Source organism: Apodemus sylvaticus, chromosome 7 (assembly GCF_947179515.1).
Source record: "Apodemus sylvaticus chromosome 7, mApoSyl1.1, whole genome shotgun sequence".
NCBI lineage: Eukaryota > Metazoa > Chordata > Mammalia > Rodentia > Muridae > Apodemus > Apodemus sylvaticus.
In genome coordinates, this window is record NC_067478.1 from 56,123,183 (window position 1) to 56,143,879 (window position 20,697).

The following is a 20,697-nucleotide window of genomic DNA, read 5'->3' on the forward strand; positions in this document are numbered from 1 at the left end:
CATAAAACCTCTAGGTAACACTGAGACACCACCACAGGTTTTCCGCACTGACCATACGACTGCATACCTATAAGAACAAGCCAAATCGTCCAGTGTGGGATCCCTCCTGAGCTAAGGCGACCTCCCAGCTGTGCGGCCGCAGCCAACAGAGGTTATATCTGAAGGGGGAAGCATGCCTAGGGTCCTGCTGGGACCAGACAGCAGCACTGAATGTCTACTTTCACCAGCAGTGCTGTGAAAAGCCCAAAGGCCAAGCTCAAAAACATGAAAGTTTTAATTAAAATAACTATTACCAATACCTCAGTTGGTTTTATAAAGGGTGGTGCCAAACCTAAGACAGTGAGAATGACCTCATTTTGTCCTGAAACAGCACCTTGCTCAGTGCTGCCTGATTTCTTCTGCCTGGAAAGCTTTACCTTGCCACCCCACACTAGCTAGCCCAGGCTACCCTTGAGATTATCCACCTCTTATCACAGCTTCGGGCCATGCACAGACACTATCAAAGTGTTAGATCTAACCTGAAGGTTATAGTTCCAACACAACTGTATCCATGGGCTGGGACATAGCTCAGTTGGTAACATGCCCAGCTGGGTTTGATTTCCAGCACCATGTGACCTAAACAGGCTGGCACCCATGTGTAATCCTAGCATTTGAGGTAGTCAGAGGATCAGAAGTTCAAGGTCACTCTTGGCTACACAGTAGCTAAGTTCCCGGCCAACCTGGTATTCAAGATACTCTTAAGAAGTCGCCCCACCCTCTGTTCTGCTCTAAGAATAGCTAGTCTACAACAACCTTCCCAGGGCTCCTGGACAGCAGTGTGCGGTGCCCTTCAATTCCAGGGCTCAGCACTAAGAAAGCTAAGGTGGGAGAACTTCCAACTGTGAGCCAGCCTAGGAGAGACAGCAAGTACTTGCAGGGAGTGGTGAAAGGCAGAAGAGAGGGAAGCAGGTGAGCTCCCTTAAGCATCAGCCTCCATAAATTGTTGCTTTAGCCTGTAACACCAGCACGTGGGCTCTACAGTATGAATTTGTCTCAAAATAACAAAAACCATGTTCTGCTAGGGCAACTCAAGGACTTCCAGGCATGGTTGTGCATGCCTTTAATCCCAGTATTTAGGAGGCAGAGGAAGGAGGATCTGTGTGAGTTCAAAGCCAGCCTGGCCTACATAGTAAGTTCCAGGGCAGCCAAAACTACACACTGAGACCCTAGGGGTCTTAGAAAACAAAAAAGAGTAACACAACACTATTAACAATCCTCGTTAACCAAAACAGACAAGTCACCTGGTGTGATGATGCCCGACATTGTCCCTAATAGGCTACATTTTACTGTGGAGGAGGCAGGGTTTCTATTTCCTTATCTTCTAGAATTAGACATGAGCGAGAAGAATGGGGCACTATTATCTCACAATTCTGTGATTCTAAGCAGAGCACAGACTGAGGCAAAAGCCAAGTGCTGCTGGGCTGTCCATGAATCCACTTGGATGGCTGTCCAGTATCTGACTGTAATCAGGCCTGTAATCCAAGCCAACCAGGAGGCTAAGACAGAAGCAAGAAGTTTAAGGCTAGCTTAGACTATGATATAACTTTGGGTTCAATATCAATCTGAGTAACTTTGTGAAGTTTTTTTGTTTTTCCTTTTAAGAATTCTCTCTAGCCTGGCAGTGGTGGCGCATGCCTTTAATCCCGGCACTTGGGAGGCAGAGGCAGGCAGATTTCTGTGTTCGAGGCCAGCCTGGTCTACAGAGTGAGTTCCAGGTCAGCCAGGGCTACACAGACCTTGTCTCAAAAAACAAAAACAAAAACAACAACAAAAAAGAATTTTTGCATGTGTATGTGTGTTGTGCCTCCTGCATGTATGTTCATCACATACATATATATGTGGCTTGGAGTCCATATAAGTCAAAAAGTGTAGGATTACCTAGAACTGAGTTACAGATGGTTGAGAGCCACAATGTGGATGCTGGGAACCAAACTGGAGTTCTCTCCATGGCCAGCAAGAGCTCTCAACCACTGAGCAATTTCTCTGCCTCCTCCTCTTTAAAATTTCCATACATTACAAGCTAATAAAAATGAGGTTTAGTGGCTGTGATATAATTTAGTAAGTAGTCCAGCAACTGTTTCAAATGTAACTGGCATTAGGTTCAACCCAATTCAGTTTGAGCATTCAAAACAAATTTTGGGGTTGGGGGGGTCAGAAAGTAGCTGAGACACGTCTCACTATATAGTCACAGTTAGTCTAAATCTTGCTATATAAACTAAGCCAGCCTAGAATTTGGGACTTTCCTGCATCAGCTTTCCCAGTACTGAGGCTATGTTACTTCTAATTAAATATGTGTTAATTACAGGTATTCTTTGTGCTTATGTATGTTCATGGGTGCACATATATGTGTCCCTGTATGTATGCACACACATGAAGATGCCAGAGAACAACAATGGCAGTCACTCCTTGTTTTTTTTAAGACAGCTTCTCTTAGAAATAGGCCTTTAATCACAGTACTCAGAGGGAGAGGCAGATGGATCTCTCTGAGTTCAAGGCCAGCCTGGTCTACCTAAGCTGAGTTTCTGAGTTTCCAGACAGTCAGGGCTACAAAGTGAGATTCTACCTCCAAAGGAACATGCCAAGAAGACCACGAAGGCCATGCTGGCCGGCCAGCTAACCTCAAAGCTCTGTCTGACTGAAGACCATGAAGGCCAGGCCGGCCGGCCAGCTAACCTCAAAGCTCTGACTTGTGAACAAGCATGCACCCCCACACCACTTTCTTACGTGGACTCTGGGCACCAACTCAGGTCCTCATGCTTGCCTGACAAGCCCTTTAGTGACTGAGTTCTCTCCAGGCCCTGTGTTTGTTGTTTTGGAGACAGAGCTTTGCTATGTAGCCCAGGCTGACCTCAAACTCATAATCCTCCTTTCTTCATGTCCCAAGTTCTGGGATGGCACTGGCGTGTCACCAGTCCCAGCTACACATTTCACTTTTCATTTTATTTGATAAAATTACTGCAAGGATTTGAAAACTAGATTATGAAAATGGCTTTTTTTTTTGAGGAAAAAAATGAATGCTCCGAAGGCTGACGTGATTGCACACATACTTTATTTCCATCAAATGTTTGAACCCAGACTCCAGACTAACCTGGCAGTCCAGCAGGGCGTAGGCTTCCTGACCCTGAGAAGCAGCCTCACCTAGCTCTGCTCCCCAACCAGAAGTGAGAAGACAGACTATATGAGGCCAGCCTGAGTTGGGGACTGAGACCCTAACTCAAAAGAGAGAGGAGAGAGAGAAGAGAAAAGAGAGGGGAGGGAGGGAGGGAGGGAGGGAGGGAGGGAGGGGGAGAGAGAGAGAGAGAGAGAGAGAGAGAGAGAGAGAGAGAGAGAGAGAGAGAGAGAAATAAAATTAAAGAAACTGGAGAGACCCTGGTCTGTGGGCCCATTTTCGGAGCTGGGGAGTTCATCTGAGGCCTTCCTCACACATGCTAGGCAAGTACTTTCCCCACCCAGTGGCTTTTATTTTGATGTACGGAGGGTCTCATTACCTTACCCAGGCTAGCCTGGAAATGATTCCACAGCCCCAGTAGCTTTTATTTTGATATGGAGGGTCTCACTATCTTACCCAGGCTAGCCTGGGAATGATTCTACAGCCCAGGCAGGCTCTGAACTTTCTATCTTGTTGACTCAGACTCTCCCACTGATTATAGGCATGAGCCACCATGCCTGGCCTTACAACAGATTGTTGTATTAAAAACAAGAAAATCTCAGACCTATAATCCTAATTACTTGGAGTCTGAGACAAGAGATCAATAGTACCAACAACTAGGGTTGCATGTTGTCAGTCTAGCCTAGGATGTAACAAAGAGGGTGGTCCTGGGAAGATGGCACACTCTCAGCTGTTGCTCCTGCGCTGTGCTGGCCTGCTTAATGCCATGCTCCCATCATAATATGATGCTCATAGTCAGATCCCCTGGACCTGGAGTCACACAGAGCTGGGAGCTGCCATGTGGGTGCTGGGAGCTGCCATGTGGGTGCTGGGAGCTGCCATGTGGGTGCTGGGAATTAAACTTGGGTCCTCTGGAGGAGCAACCAGTTCTGCTCACCACTGAGCCATCTCTCCAGCCCTCAATCTATTCTATTGTGTTGGTTGCGGTGTCTCTTCACAGCAAGTAAATAAGACAAGACACATATATAACACAAAGGCCTGTAGTGGTGTATGCCTTTAACCCCAGCAGGCCGGCAAACTACCTAGTTTTTGAGACTAGCAAAGCAAGTTCTAGGCAGGATACTGGGGTGTCTACACACTGACACCCTTTCTCGGAATAACAAAACCAGTGTTGTTTGTTTGGTTTGGTTTGGTTTCTTTGAGACGGTTTCTCTGTGTAGCCCTGGCTGTCCTAGAACTTACCCTGTAGATCAGGCTACAGCTCCAGTGGTTTTTACTATGATACAACAGGGTCTCATTAACTTACCTAGGCTTGACTGGAAATTACTCTGTAGCCCAGGCAGGCCTTGAACTATCTTCCTGACTCAGACTATCCCTCTGAGGAACCCCGGGTTGCTCACAGAGATGCCTCTGCCTAGGAGTGTGCCATCTGACCGCAGCAACAACACCAGTTTTAAGCACGGTAAAAGACACAAGTCCAAGGAGCATTTTCTCCTGAAAAGTTAAATAAACTAACATGTTGCCTTAAAGTGTTAAGCCCTGGAGCCGGGCGGTGGTGGCCCACGCCTGTAATCCCAGCACTCTGGGAGGCAGAGGCAGGCGGATTTCTGAGGCCAGCCTGGTCTACAGAGTGAGTTCCAGGACAGCCAGGGCTATACAGAGAAACCCTGTCTCAAAAAAAAACCAAATCCAAAAAAAAAAAAAAAAGTTAAGCCCTGGATTTTTAGTGAGTTGAGTCCACGCAGTACAGGATCTAAGGTCCTCTGTCTTTGGTCATAGTAATCCTATCAGTGAGTGCAAAGGCTCATCTCTGTAAAAAGCAGGCTCTCCTATTTGAAATGAGGTAGGAAACACTGTCACTAAAAATAATGTAAGCCAGGCACTCTGAGCACACTATAATCCCAGTCCTCAGAAAAGCAGGGGTAGTAAGATTGCCCACAAGCTCCAGGCCAACCTGGCTACAGAGTTAAAACCCTGTGTTTAATACAAAACAAAAAAATGTGAGTGTAGTAGCACACAAGTCTTAGCAAAGGAGAGGCAAAGACAGGAGGATCTGAAGTTCAGGGCCAACCTAGTCTACGTGGTGAGGCTGGATGCTAACTTGAGCTCCATGAAACTAGGTCTTTAAAAACAAGCAAGCAAACAAACAAACAAGAAAAAAAAAAAAAAACGGGGCTGGAGAGATGGCTCAGCGGTTAAGAGCACTGACTGCTCTTCCAGAGGTCCTGAGTTCCAGTCCTACCAACTACATGGTGGCTCACAACCATTTGTAATGGGATCTGATGCCATCTTCTGGTGTCTGAAGACAGCCACAGTGTGTGTGTGTGTGTGTGTGTGTGTGTGTGTGTGTGTGTGTGTGTGTATAATTAAAATAATATTATCATAATATATGTGCATATTATATATATTTATATTATACATAAAATAATTCTTTAAAAAATAAAATTTAAAAAAACAACAAAATCAATTACAATCTTTTGAAAAGAATAAACATAGTCCACCCATGTACTCCTGCTATATCCACTAAATGCACCTTTTCATCCAGAACATCATTTCTGCAACAGAAATGTGGCAACATACTATTACTCTGTAAGTTTCCTTCTATGATGCAACATTGCAAATTAGGAAGCAAAAACCACTTTTGCTCTGATATCTGAAGTAAACAGCCTAAGCCACATCTTTCCTAAAAGTGAGAAAACAATGATTCAAACACCAAGGGGAAATTACCTAGAGCAAGGAGGTCCCCCCCCCCCCCCCCCCCCGCTTTCTTCAGCTATCTGCAGTCTTATGAAATATCCTGGTTGTCCAAGGTTGTTACTGTTCAATTTTGAAAAAGTCTAAATGAGCTACCAAAGAGGCTGAAGACACAGCTCAGTACTGTTCTTCTAAAGGACCCGAATTATCCAGCACCCACATCAGATGGCTTACAAAACCTGCTAATGTTCTAGCTTCTGGGGGATCAAACACCTCCTGTGTCCATAGATAGGGAACTCACCTTTATATACCCAGAAACAGGAACCTACAGAGTAAAAATAGTATCCTCCCCCATTTTTTTAGTTAACTAATACCTAAGATGGGCAGGCTGCACACTGCCCTTCCTGGGACACTGAGTCCAGGGGTGGCTTCATCATTTGCAAATCTATCTGGTTCTGGCTTTGTTTCCTATCTTATTAGTTCTCTCTCTCTCTCTCTCTCTCTCTCTCTCTCTCTCTCTCTCTCTCTCTCTCTCTCCCCCTATCTCCCTCGCACACACACACATACACACTATAATTGTGGTTTTAGTTCTTTTAAATGTTCTTACAAAAGATAATTTACTCTTATTTTCTTACAATTATGATCTATGATAACAAAGAAAAGCTAATACAGTATATATATATTTTTTTCTAGTTGCCATTTGTTAGTGTTTTTATCTGGTTACAAGGGAGAAGGGTCCCCACTGTCATCTGGTAGTACTAGAGGATGATGGGATGATGTGGATCTTCCCGTGCTGTCTACTAACTTCAAGGGGGGGAATACCCAACCACAGTACATGTTACACATCTGTTTTCCTTCACTTTCACATACCTGTATCACTTTGGCAAAGCCTTCCAAATGAACTTAGAAATCTCTAAAACACTGCTTTACATTAATGCTCTGTATTAATTAACCTAACTTCTGGTCAACCTCAGAGTCAGATGCAATGGCAGTAACTGACTTTCCCAGGAGGAGGCATCTCTCCACCTCCACCCAGGGCTCTTACATCTGCCTGCCAGGAGGATTTCAGACTCAAAAGAGTCTTGCTGCTCGCGAGGGCAACATTAAAAAGCTACTTCCTATGAAATCAAATTAAGGACCTCAACACATCTAACTGTGAGACCAGGACAAACATGAAAAGGCCAACCACAGAGGCACCACCTTACAATTCCAAGTCTTGTAATCAGAAGAGCAAAGTCACTGTGAAGAAGGGAACCACCTGGTCTTCAAACTAGAACACACTACCCAGCTCTACCTAGAAGACAAATAAAACCCTGGATAGTTGTTCACCAAAATTATGCACCAAAAGCATACGCATGGTACTGGCATCACAATGTGTACTCAGTTTCTCATGTAACTGACAAAGGCCTGAGTCCCTCTTGCCAAAGCCACCTGGAAGGTGCACAGCTGCTACTTCCAGCTTGCCAACAGAAAGACTTGGTACCTCAGATACCTGTTCATCACTGAACCCTGTTTTCCTTTCCAGGCTCTCTGCAGCTGATTGGCAATATGAACTCAAAAGTTGGGTAGGTCAGTGACACTCACTAAAAAAGTCAGACTTTGTTCTCATATAATGAAAGAGGAAAACCTGCAACTCATCTTACTGACTTCCTAAAGCTTCCACAGAAACACTACTGACTCTTCAATGGCTTTTCACACATTAAATAGCCTTCTAAATACCCAAATAAAATGAAACAAAAATCCCTAAATATATTACATGCAATCCTTACATATTACAGGACTAAAGTCCATCTCTGAACTCAAACTGAAAGATTTGGTCCTGTTTAACAGAGCAAGGCAAACAGTAAGCACTAAAACCAACCTATTTACCTGCCTTTATCTAGCCAAATCTGACTGTTACTAAGAATAAAGATCTGGAAAAGCAGCAGTGATGGCCCTGAAGGCCACGTTCTTGACATTTTCCAAACAACAATGTGTGGATTTTTACAGTTAACATTCAAATAATTTGCTAGGCGATGGTGGCGCACCACCTTTAATCCCAGCACTTGGGAGGCAGAGGTAGGTGAATTTCTGAGTTCGAGGCCAGCCTGGTCTACAGAGTGAGTTCCAGGACAGCCAGGACTACACAGAGAAACCCTGTCTCAAAAGCCCAAAAAATAATTTAAAAATACTTAAGTTAGTTAAAAATACAATTTGACCTACAATAGCAACACTGTGGGATTTGGCAGCTCAGACATATTAATCTAGTACAAATGCTTTTTATATTCTGTGGATAGACCCAAAGCCTAATCACATTAAACCAACACAAGACGGACTAGAGAGATGGCTCAGTGGTTAAAAATACTGACTGTTCTTCCTGAAGACCTGGGTTTGATTCCCAGCAGTCACATGGCAGCTCACAAACTCACACACAACACACAGAACACAAGTAAAAGACAGAAAATATTGAAAAGAAACTGGCATGTGTAGAAAAGCTCCCAAACAAGACAACCTAAAAAAAAAAAAACCAACAAATTATATATACTACCATCTAAAAAGCACTAAAGGCTGGCTCATGCTGGCTCACAACTGTACTCAGAAGGCTAAGGCAGAAAATTTGCAGCACGCTCCAGGCCTTGGGCAGAGTAAGACCCTGTCTTACAAAAGAAAACAAAACGAAGAATCCCAGAGTGCAGAAAGCAGAGGCAGGTGGAGGCCAGCCTGGTCTACCAGTCCAGGGCAGCCAGGGGTGTTTCACAAAGAAACCCTGTCTCAAAAAAAAAAAAAAAAAAAAAAAAAAAAGGACCAGATAGAACTTAAAAGTGGAGGCACTTGCTTACAGCCATCATGCTGGGCGGCCAGAATGTGACCTCCAGGACCCAATCACATGGGGAATCTGAGATTCCCATAAATTATCCCTTCCTCTGTTTACATACAAAATAAAAAATATAACCAAGGCAAAACTAATGAGAGTTACTTCTCCTATGACAAAACACACTCACTATTCCTGTGAAGGCCAGAAGCAAGCAAAAATGTAGACTAATGAATTGTATAATCTTATCTGTTCACAGAATCTAACAAAAAAATTAAATATAGCACAAATTATCAGCCATATAAAGCCAACCACTTACCTATCTTCAAACAGGGTCTGTTAGTTCAGTATGACCTTGAACTCCTGACTCTTCTTCCTACTTCCCATGTATAAGGATTATAGGCAAGCTCTATAATACCAACCTAACTTCCACTTGTAAATACTTATGAATACAAAAGTTGTTTTCAGCTAAGCATGGTAGCTCCCGTCAGTGAATCAGAGACCAGCCAAGTAAGACTATCTCTTGTCCCTCCAAAACTTTTTTTGCATGTGGATTTATTAGAATAACCAAGATTGTCCAGTATAACTTGTGTCTTTTAACTTTTTTAGTTAACAACAGAGCAAATGATACACACATGCTAAGAATTATTAAGATGCTTTTTCTGAGTTCGAGGACAGCCAGGGCTACACAGAGAAACCCTGTCTCGGAAAAAAAAAACAAAACAAACAAACAAAACAAAACAAAAAGATGCTTTTTTTAATTTTTTCAGGTAACTAATTTGTCTCTTTCCCTTCTCCTCAAAATAATTTCTATTTGAATTCATATAGTTTGTGAATTCAGTATAACAAGGACTGTGCTTTGGCTTCTTCCGTTGTTGATCAGTTTGTATGTGGTTTTTTCCCCCTACTTCCTGATTTGCTTTTCTGAGGTAAGGCCTGCCTCCTTAGTGAGGGGATTACAGGTGTGCACCACCTGCCCAGCCACCAGGATTGGACTATGTACTGCTTTGTCCCTGTTTTGAAACTGGATCTTGTTGTGTAGCCCAGACTGGCCTTAAATTTCAATTGTTCTGCCTATGCCTCCTAAGCTACATAACAGACCTAGGCCATCACACCAGCTTGTTTACTTTTAGTTTTTAAGCCCAACAGCCTCCCCCATGCCCATTTCTGTGTATCTGTGTTTGGAGGACAGCGAACAACTTGTGGGGGTCAGTTCTCTCCACCCTGTGGGTTCCAGAGATGAACCTCTGATGGCAGACTTGCTCAGAAAGTCCCCTTACCCATGGAGACATCTTGCCAGCCCATTTACCTTTGAAAGTTATCCTTACTTAAAGGATCCAGAGGTAATGGAGGCAAGAGTATTTAGAATTCAAAGCTACATAGCCAACTGGTAGCTGGCCTGGGTCATGTTGAGTTGATGTCTTTAAAGACATCAGGACTGATGAAACAGCTCAGTGTTAAGAGCAAATACTAGGAGTACAGTTCCTGACTCTTCTGGTCTCCACAGGCACAGCACACACATGCTGCCTTTACATACTTGCAGGCAAAACATACAAAAACACATCTTAAAAAAAATAGTGGTGGCACCCCCAGAAAACAGTGTAAAGCATAAAGAGGTCAGCTCAGTTCCATCAGAGACAATCACTTCCATAACTAAATATCCCTAAAACTCTTGAACTTAAGACTCCAATGGAAATATAATTGTCTATTCTTTGGTTTACAGTACAAAACTGGTTCCATGTGTTGTTTTGATCATCCTGGAGATTGAACTCAGGGTCTCACATATATTAAGCAAGTACTGCACCAAAGAACTACATTCCTAGACTTTTAAATACAGAAATATGGTCTCCACTACATCACTCAAGTGGTCTCAAACTTGTCATTCCCCTGCTTCAGTTTCTAAATATCTGGGATACCACCTTCAACTGGAATTTCAACTTTAGTGTAACAGGGTTAAAACAGCATTTACAGTAGGCTCCGTAGTACCCAACTATGATCACCGTTCCTAGGAGGCTTAGGCAAGAGAACTCCCAGATCTAGCCTGGGATATATTAGTTCCAGGACAGACAGCTACACAGGAAGAAAAAAAAAAGCGTTAACTCACCCTCATGAATCTTCTCAGTTCCCCTGTGACATAGCAAACTATTGACATCAGCTATATATGATAAACATCCCCTGAGAAATCTAAGGCCTACTGAGATTAGGATCTTAAAGTTGGTTCGTGCACACAGAAGGCAGAGCCAAGCGGATTTCTGAATTGGAGGTCGGCTAGGACTACAGAGTGAGTTCTGGGATGGCTGGGGATACACAGAGAAACCCTACCTCAAAAAAACAAACAAACAAACAAACAAACAAACAAACAAAACAACTCACCCACCCACCCAGCCACCCCCAAAAATATTGGGACTTTAAGACTGGATAGTTAGTGCTGACATTTCAAACATTATATGACCTTGCTGGAAAGGTCCCATAGCACTCCTGACAGTTAAACTGGTTGCCCATTCTAGGTACAAGCAGCCCCATACAGCTAATAAAGCAAAAGTGGGAGAGGACAGTGCATGATGGTTCACTCCCTCAGGAAAACACCCCAGCTGGCTGCAGGTCTAGAACTCCCGCGCTGCCCCTGGAAGAGTTGGGACAAATGAAAGGTAAACACAAACGGCACACAAACGCGCAGCTGCTTCTTAGGACAAGCCCACCGGCCTGACAAACGCTGGGGAGGACCGGGAGGAGAAGGGTGAACAACAGGCGGAGAAGGGGGGCCGGGGTGGATCGGCTCCGGGGCTGAGTAGGGCTGTACTTCTGGGGTGCACATTGGCACTTTTCTATTCCTGACACCTGGGACCTCGGGACGGGCTCAGAGTGACGCAAGCGGTATCTCAGCATACGGATGCAGCCGCACCCGAATCCCGGGGCGCCCAGCTCCGAGCTCGCGGGGCTGCAATCCGCGAGCCCGCGCCTAACACCTGCCAGGTCGCGCCCTCCGCCCGAGGTCGCCGGAGGACCAAGGCGTCCACCAGGAGAAAGCCTCCCGGAGCTGCGCCCGAAGGCAAGAGTTGCAGCCCGCGGCCGCCCCATCAGCCCGACCTGCGCCTCAGGGTCCTACCCGAAGACAGCGCCTCTTCCGCCCGACCGCGCCAGCTGTCACCGTGGCGGCGTCCGCGCTCCAGACGCCAGTGACGCCTCATAAAAACAACAACCTGCTCGCGGGCGTCCGCAGCGGGGAAGCGGTGGCTGGCGCGGCGCAGCAAAGCATACTGGGACTTGAAGTTCCTCCTGCGTCTCCTGCCAGCTCGCGGCGAGGAGAAAGAACTACGATTCCCGAATACTCGTACGGCCCGCATCACTGAGGCTGCCGGAAACTGGGCGGGGCGACCTCAGATCTCCACAACATCCGGGCTCCCACGCCTGCAGCCGGTTGCCACGGAGACGAGGTGCCACACTGGAAGACTGAGGGTTTCCACTCACCCTCTCCCTCCCCAGAAATTGCAGTTTACGCACTCCGATCGTTCTGGCTTCGTCCTTGTTGTTGCTTTCCGTCGGTTCTGTAAGAAGACTGGGCCCTACGCCTTCGCCACAATTTTCGCTAGCAGGAAAGAGTTGCTTTTGCCGAAGAGATTAAGATGGAGAGAGAGACAGACTGCGACTTGGTGGGTTTGAGCGGAAAGCTAGATGCTTTTGAAAGTCGAATTTATAATAGTGTTGGAGGTAGACCCCATCTACTCCCACTCACTAGACAGTCACCAAGCTTTTATATTTACAAGTGTATATGCACGATCCACAAAGTAATTACTCTGAAGGTGTAAAGGAGGCGCCTCGGTACAAATGATCTTTTGTCCAGGATGGTTTCTGTTTTGCATATCTATCTGTAGTCTTGTGGATCGAACTCAGAGACTTGTGCGTAGTAGATAACCGCTGTTCTACTGAGCTACACCTCCCAGCCCTAGAACCTTCATGTCTATGTCATTTATAGTATGCCTTGTCTAAAAGGATGGGAGAGGGAGAACACAGTGCACTCACCAGACGAAAGTTACCTTTCCTCTGTCCCCTACCTGGCTAGTGAGTAAACAATAAAGGAACCATTTATATATATGGATGTTCTATCTGCATGTATACCTGCATACCGGAAAGATGGCATCATCAGCATAGATGGTTGTGAGCCACCATATAGTTGCTGCGAATCAAACTCAGGACCTCTGAGGAGCACATAGTGCTCTTAACAGATGAGCCATCTCTCCAACCTATTTAGATAGGTGCCAATAATTACTTGGCCCCAAACTCCTGGCAATCCGCCTGCTTTCATATCCGCCTGCTTTCATAGTGCTGGGACTCTAGGTCTGAGCCACCATGTCTAACCATACCCGGGGCTTTCTTTGGTTGTTACTATCTCCTTCAGTTACTGAGAACTCCAGTTTTCATCAAATCACCCTGGCTACTACTGGCCCTAAACTAAGTCAGTTTTGCGGAACTAAACCTTCAGCTCTAGGTTTAATTGGTTTAAAAAGTCACTTCAAATAACCCAAGTCACCGGATGTCTTATCTGCTACCAAGCTGATGTTGGGCAAAAGCTACTCCACAGTTAGATCTGATATTGCTGTTAACTAGGGATTGACTCTCAAGCGTCACATCTCCTAGGAAAGCACTCTACCAAAGAGGGAGATCCCTAACCCCTTGTGGGAGGGGAGTTTGGGGTGGTGGTTCTTTAAGACAGAGCGTCTCAGAGTAACTTGAGCCAACTTCAAATTCTCTGTAGCTGGCATTGAACTTCAGAACTCTCACCTCTACTTCCGAAGCACTAGGATTACAGACCCTAAGCCACCACACTCTGCCCTTAGAACTCACTGAACAGGCTGAAATTTAAATAACAAAGCTGGTTTTACAGTGAGGGGGAATAAAGTGGTGCTTACTTTTATTATAAACATCTTCAATTATAATGGAGTTCTAAAAGATGTAAGAAGATAGCATCTCCCCACCCCACCCCCAGCAGATAAGACATCTGGTGACTTGGGTTACTTGAAGTGACTTTTTTTTTTTTTAAAGATTTATTTATTTATTATATGTAAGTACACTGTAGCTGTCCTCAGATACACCAGAAGAGGGTGTCAGATCTCATTATGGATGGTTGTGAGCCACCATGTGGTTGCTGGGATTTGAACTCAGGACCTTTGGAAGAGCAGTCGGTGCTCTTACCCGCTGAGCCACCTCTCCAGCCCTTGAAGTGACTTTTTAATACGATTAAGCTTTGAACATTTTTAACATTCAGAAACCAAATTTTACTTAGATACTAAAAGAATACTGGAATTGAGAAACAACTCAGCTATGTTAACCAGAACCTGACTAACAGAACATGGCAGCCTGGGTCTACAGTCCTAGAACTGCAGGTGAAGTCCTAAGGATTCTATTTTCTCCAGGAAATTTGCTGTCCGGGATGTGAGGTGAAAGAAGGCAGTCCACTGTGAACCCTGGAGGCCAGAGGAGGGACTTGCCCACTAAGGAAAGACTTGCCTTTGGCAGATAGCTAAATGGATATATGCTTCTCTCCTGAGATTCTTACCTAGAAAGGAGAGGGAGAGAGAAGTAAGGAGGGAGACAGAAATACAAAGAAGAGAGAAAGCCGGCTGGTGGTGGCACGCCTGTAATCCCAGCATTTGGGAGGCAGAGGCAGGCGGATCTCTGAGTTCCAGGCCAGCCTGGTCTACAGAGCGAGTTCCAGGACAGCCAGGGCTACACAGAGAAACCCTGTCTTGAAAAACCAAAAAAAAAGAAAGAAGGAAGAGGAGGAGGAAGGAAGGAAGGAAGGAAGGAAGGAAGGAAGGAAGGAGAAGAAGAAGAAGAGAGAAACTCAAAAAGCATTAGGCGCAAGAGCTGCTGTCCCTTGAATTCTGAGCAACCCCTCTGCCTCCACAGGGTACCTTTGGTGCTACCACACCTTCCTAGGGATGTGGCAAACCTATGTAGACCACTCCTCTGTTAGCATAACCAGGCCTGGCCCCTCCCCCTAGGGCTGGCACCCTTCTTTGGCTGCGAAGAGGGGTTACTGCCTTGTTACTGCCTTGGAGCGCCTTAGGGAATAAGGAAGCATGAAAGACTTAGGGGAGAGAGCTGTAGTCTATGGTGAACAAGACTTAGGGGAGAGAGCTGTAGTCTATGGTGAACAAGGCTGTTTACATCATCTGCTCCAAGGGTCTCTGTTTCTGACTGACACAAAGCCGGGGACCTTGGCCTTCCAGGGTAGGTAGCTCCTGTAGTTTGTTTTGGCATGTTGTTTTGTTTTCCAGTACAGGGGACTGAATGCATAGGCTGTACACAGAACCTATGTGCAGTATACTTTCTGTTTTGTTTTGAAACTGGGTTTCATGTCAGGCAGTGGTGGCACACGCCTGTAATCCCAGCACTTGGGAGGCAGAGGCAGGAGGATTTCTGAGTTCAAGGCCAGCCTGGTCCTCAGAGTGAGTTTCAGGACAGTCAGGGCTACACAGAGAAACCCTCAGAGTGAGTTCCAGGACAGCCAGGGCTACACAGAGAAACCCTGTCTTGGAAAAACCAAAAAGAAAAAAGAAACTGGGTTTCATGTAGTCCACTCCCTGTGTAGCCAATGACGACCTTAAATTTGTGGCACCTACCAAGTGCCACCAGACACGGTACCTTGTTTCTGTCTTTGAAGCAGGGTCTTGTGATGTAACCCTGGAACCTGGCTGGTTCAGAACCTCCTATTTAGACCAGGCTGGCTTCAGACTTAGCGAGCTCATCTTGGTGACTCCATGTTGAGACTCAGATGTGCGCCACACCAGAGCTGACTCTGCCCTATAGTTACCAAGGAAATTAGAAAAGCAGCCAGGACTGTGGCTATCCCTTTCACCCAGTACTTCTTCAGAGAACATCAGGTCACACTAGTAAACTACACTGTGACACAGCCTCATTTTAAACTGTGTAGGTGTTGAAAAGTATTCTGGAGCTAGTACAAGGAATCTCATAGCCTTGCCTGCTGGTACAAGTCTGCCACAGTGCCAGCACTCAGAAAGCTGAGGCAGAGGTGATGCCTTAAGTTCAAAGCCAGTCTTATCTACAGAATGAGACTCTTGTTTCAAAGAACCAGGAAAAAACTGAGTATGTTAGCGACAGTAGGAACCAGCAAAACTCCACCAGATAAAGCAGTGTGAGTTCTTTCCAGAGACCTCTTAGATGAGAAAGATTACTAACACAGAGTTTCAGGAGTTAAGTATAAATCAAGGCTGGAGTTTATTAGGAAACATTCAGTATAGGTGGCAGCACAGGCACAGAAAGACAGGGAAAGACGTGTAAGAGGAAGACAGCAGCACACATTAGGCAGGGCTGCTCAGGACTGAGGCCTCCACAGACGATGTAACAGCACAGCCTGTAATTCTGGTGACATTTTTTATGTTGCACTGGCCAAAGGATTTCAAAGATTAAGTAAAACATAGGCAGATGTGACAGCCCATGCTGTGATGCTAATGGCTTGGAAGGTTGAGGGTAAGATGATCAGAAGCTCAAGGTCATCTGCACCTACATGTAGAGGTCTAGGATAGCCTGGGACACTGAGACGTTCTCTAAAAGAAAGAGAAAGAGCCAGGTATGGTGGCTGTAGACTTTAATCCCAGCAGTAGAGAGGCAGGCAGATCTTGTGAGTTCTGGAGCAGCCTGGTCTATATGGCGAGCTCCAGGCCAGCCAAGGCTACATAGTAAGACCCTTACTTTAAATAAATAAATAAATAAATAAATAAATAAATAAGCCAGGCAGTGGTACGGGCAGGCAGATTTCTGAGTTCGAGGACAGCCTGGTCTACAGAGTGAGTTCCAGGACAGCCAGGGCTATACAGAGAAACCCTGTCTCAAAAAACCAGAGAGAGACGGAGACAGAGAGAGAGATAGAGGAACCAGGAAAGAAAGCAATCCAGGAAGAGCCAAGGGGTAAGTCGAGTGCTCGCCTGTGTAACCCAGGGTGGGTTTTGTGCATTCTAGGATAAGAAAACTTCCTTGACTTCAGATGCAGAAATGAGACCTGAACCGCCAGCTCCGTGTGTGAACCCTGGCAACCCTGTATTTTCCTGCATGTTGGACCCCAAGACATTGCACACAGCCACTTCCCTGTCCAAGCCCCAGATGATTATATACAAGACCACTGCCGGCCAGTACGGGGCCTTCTCACCCAGGCCCTTCTTCTTTCCCTGTAAGTACTTACCACAGGAGCAAGAGTTTACAGAGCATCTCAGAGCGACCGGCTTTTATCAAAACAACAGCCTAAATATTGGCCCTGACCGAACCAGAACCATCGATTCTCCTAATTATCAACACACACTGTGAAAATACATCCTTCTGACAATTGAAGAGAAAATGTCCTGGGCGGGGGCGGGGGAGGTTAGTTTTTAAGTCTAGAATACCTAATTTTGAACATTTGAAATGTAATAACTTTTAATAAAAAAAGATACAAATACATGTTCTAAAAATAATTTTCAAAAATAAAAAAAATTAACTGATAAATTAGTGACAGTGACCTCGTTCATTTATTTATGTTAGAAGAAGGGTCTCATTATGTAACCCAGCTAGCCTAGAACTCTATAAAGTCTAGAATCATCTTAGCCTCCAGATGTAAACCACTGGACCCTACCATATAAATAAACACGTGTTCAGGGGTAGAAAAGATGGCTCAGCAGTTAAGAGCACAAACTGCTCTTGTTTTGTCCCAAGTACCATGGGAGAAAGGGAAGGGACTCACAGCCCCTATAATTCCAGCTCCTCAGAGATCTCATGCCTGATCCCATGCCTCTGGCCTCTGAGGCATCTGCCTCACCAGTGTGTATCCACAAATACACAATTTTTAAAAATATGTATGTATATGAGTACACTGTAGCTGTGCAGATGGTTGTAAGCCATCATGTAGTTGCTGGGAATTGAACTCAGGACCTTTGCTTGCTTGGCCCTGCTCTCTCCAGCCCAAAGATTTATTATTATATGTAAGAACAGTGTACCTATCTTTAGACACACCACAAGAGGGAGTCAGATCTCATTATGGATGGCTGTGAGCCACCATGTGGTTGCTGGGATTTGAACTCAGGACCTTTGGAGCAGCAGTCAGCACTCTTAACCACTGAACCATCTCTCCAGCCCCCACATACCCCCACATACTATTAAAAATCTAAAAATAAATCTTAAAATGTGTTCAAAGCTAGGCACACCGGAGTTCCCTTGTACCCTGAGTACTCTGCAGACTTAGGTGTGAGGACCAGAATTTCATGGCCAACCTGGGATAACCAAGTAAAACTCTTTCCAAAAACAGCAAAATCCCACTTTCTAATAAACTTGCCTATGTCTATACTACCAAAAACCAAATACAGACAGGTCTGGTGGCGCAGACCTATAAGAACCACTCTGGAGACAGAGGCAAGAGAATAGCAGGTTCAAGGTCAGCCTGATCAACTCAGTGAGACCTTGCCTCAAACAACTATGTGAACTGAAGTTCCCAGGAACAGCCACACACCTGTTTAAAGAATCTTAAAGGTTGATTGAGTTGGAATGTTACTGATTTAGAAACAATCTTTGGAACTATCTCTAGTCCCTTACTAGCCATTTATCCCAGCTCTGCATCTGACCTGGCGTCCTGTGATTACCAAGTAGTCATACCTTTGGAATGCGTTAACTGGGTAGATCATTAGTTTCCAACGACCCAGCAGCTAAGAGTGTTTCAAATAGCCTTGCTTTCCCGTGACCTGCTGTTCCCGCCAGTGTATTGAAAAGTACCTGGATTTGTGGCTTTTTATTGTTGTTGTTGTTGTTCTGTAACTATTAAACTTCTTCAAACTATTTTCACATTGAAAAATCATGGTATTAGGGGCTGTATTAGAGTTCTCTAGATTCACAGAACTTATGGAATGTTTTATATATTAAGGGAATTTGTTGTAATGACTTATAGTCTATAATCCAACTAGCCCAACAATGGGCAGCTGTGAAGGGGAAGTCCAGGAGTCTAGTAGTTGCTCAGTCCCGCAATGCTGGGTGTTTCAGCAGGCCTTCGGAATAAGCTGGAATCCTAAAGAAGTAGGCTCCAATGAATGTGCTGGCAAGTAAGTGTGAGCAGGCGAAGAGGAAGGAAGCTTCCTTTTTCAATGTCCTTATGTAGGTTTCCAGCAGAGATGTGGATTAAAGGTATGTACCACCTTTAATGCCTGTATCTGGGACTTGTTTTGTCCCAGGCTGACCTTAAACTCAGAGATCTCATTGCCTCAGTCTCCTGGGATTAAAGGCCTGGATTACCTTGCCTGGACCTAAGTTTTTCATGGCCACTGTGCTTCAAGATCTCTATGCCAAGATCCAGGTCAGAAACTTGTGTCTTCTAGCCTCAAGATTTGGATTATAGTTCATTCCAGATATAGTCAAGTTGACAACAAGGAATAACCATTACAGGGGCTACTTGAATCATTGTATCTGGGCTATGATCACTCCTGTTTGGCTCAAGAATAACCTATCTGAGGCTGGAGAGATGGCTCAGCAGTTAAGAGCACTGACTGCTCTTCCAGAGGTCCTGAGTTCAATTCCCAGCAACCACGTGGTGGCTTACAACCATCTGTAATGGGATCTGCTGTCCTCTTCTGGTGTGCCTGAAGATAGCGAGTGTACTCACATACATTAAATGAATAAATAAAATCTTAAAAAAAAAAAAAAAAAAGCTGGGCGGTGGTGGTGGCGCACTCCTGTAATCCCAGCACTCTGGGAGGCAGAGCCAGGCGGATTTCTGAGTTCGAGGCCAGCCTGGTCTACAAAGTGAGTTCCAGGACAGCCAGGGCTATACAGAGTAACCCTGTCTCAAAAAAAACCAAATCCAAAAAAAAAAAAAAAAGGAAAGAAAGAAAGAAAGAAAGAAAGAAAGAAAGAAAGAAAGAAAGAAAGAAAGAAAGAAAGAAAAGAAGAAGAAAAAGAAAAAGAAAAAGAAAAAGAAAAAGAAAAAGAAAAAGAAAAAGAAAAAGAAAAGAATAACCTATCTCAGGCCAGGCATTTGACCTAGTAGTTAGAGTGCTTGGCTAGCATGCCCACAGTATATGGACCCCCACTAAGCTGCAAGGGACTTTCATCATAGCACATGATACTGAATATACTTACTAAGACAAAGGAACAGAGCAGCTGGCCTGGTGGCTCACATGAACCCAGCATTCAGGAAGTTGGGGCAAGAGGATTGCAAATTTGAGGCCAGCTGGGTTTCAGAGGAGGTTCCTGACCAGCCAGGGCTACAGAGTGAGGCCTTACCTCTAAAAGCCAAACAAAAGTATATCACCATTTACTTAGACATGGTGGCCCACACCTAAAATCCCAATACTTTGAAGGCTAAGGCAGGAAGATTGCCATGATTTCAACATGGGATACATAGCTTCTACCACCCTAGCCCCCCAAAAATGAACAAAGAGGGGCCAGTGAGACTGTTCCTATCTGTGTCGGCCTCCTAAGCTCAGAGGTGTGAATCACCACACCATACCCAGCTCTAGGATATGTTTATTTGTTTGTTAGTTTTCTTTCTTTGTTTTTTGAAGACAGGGTTTCTTTGTATAGCCCTGGCTGTCCTGGAACTTGCTCTGTAGACCAGGCTGGCCTCTAACCCTCATAGATTCATCTGCTTCTGCCTCTTGAGTGCTGGGACTAAAGGCATATGCCTCTACTGCCTGGCTATATTAACTGTTTGTAAACCCAGTATTGGTAAGGCTGAAACAGAAGGACCACTATGAATTCCACAGCAGACAGAACTATAAAGTAAGACCCTGTCTCAAAACATCAAAATCTGCAAACTAATTTTGACTTTTATTGGGATGAATTTTTAAGCTTCATTTTTACTATTTGTGTATGTCCATGTGAGGCTGTGCTCTGTGGGATAGCCTACCCCCACAGATAGTGTATCAGTGTGAATGTGTGTCCCTGTATTCTCAATTGGTAATTGCATGCCTGAAGTGCCAGGTGCAAGTGGGATATGTGATAGTGTCATTTCTAATGCCCACAAGACTGCTTTCTATGTAAATAGGGCCTCCTGCCTACACGAGAAACAGGTAAATGATTCTGAGATTAT

The 20,697-nt window shown here is 44.9% G+C and overlaps 2 protein-coding genes across 3 annotated transcripts in view; one reads left to right on the top strand and one right to left on the bottom strand.

Annotated features, from left to right (window-relative positions):
• Ccpg1 (cell cycle progression 1) overlaps positions 1-11,849 on the bottom strand; it is a 32,050-nt gene extending 20,201 nt beyond the window's left edge. For both annotated transcript variants that reach the window (XM_052187812.1, XM_052187815.1), the window contains exon 1: positions 11,740-11,849. The gene's annotated coding sequence lies outside the window, so the exon portion shown is untranslated. The remainder of the gene's footprint in view (positions 1-11,739) is intronic.
• A 75-nt stretch (positions 11,850-11,924) lies between these two features.
• On the top strand, positions 11,925-17,040 carry Pierce2 (piercer of microtubule wall 2). The gene is made up of 2 exons (XM_052187818.1): positions 11,925-12,283; positions 16,614-17,040. Exons 1-2 carry the CDS (start codon positions 12,257-12,259, stop codon positions 16,953-16,955), a joined length of 369 nt encoding a protein of 122 aa, XP_052043778.1. The 5' UTR covers positions 11,925-12,256; the 3' UTR covers positions 16,956-17,040.
• Positions 17,041-20,697: the final 3,657 nt, after the last annotated feature.

Excerpts from the sequence above, each read along its gene's own strand:
- Pierce2 (XM_052187818.1), top strand. The coding sequence starts at position 12,257 with ATGGAGAGAGAGACAGACTGCGACTTG. Across the intron at positions 12,284-16,613 it reads GAGAGACAGACTGCGACTTG|GATAAGAAAACTTCCTTGAC; the intron begins GTGGGTTTGAGC and ends TGTGCATTCTAG.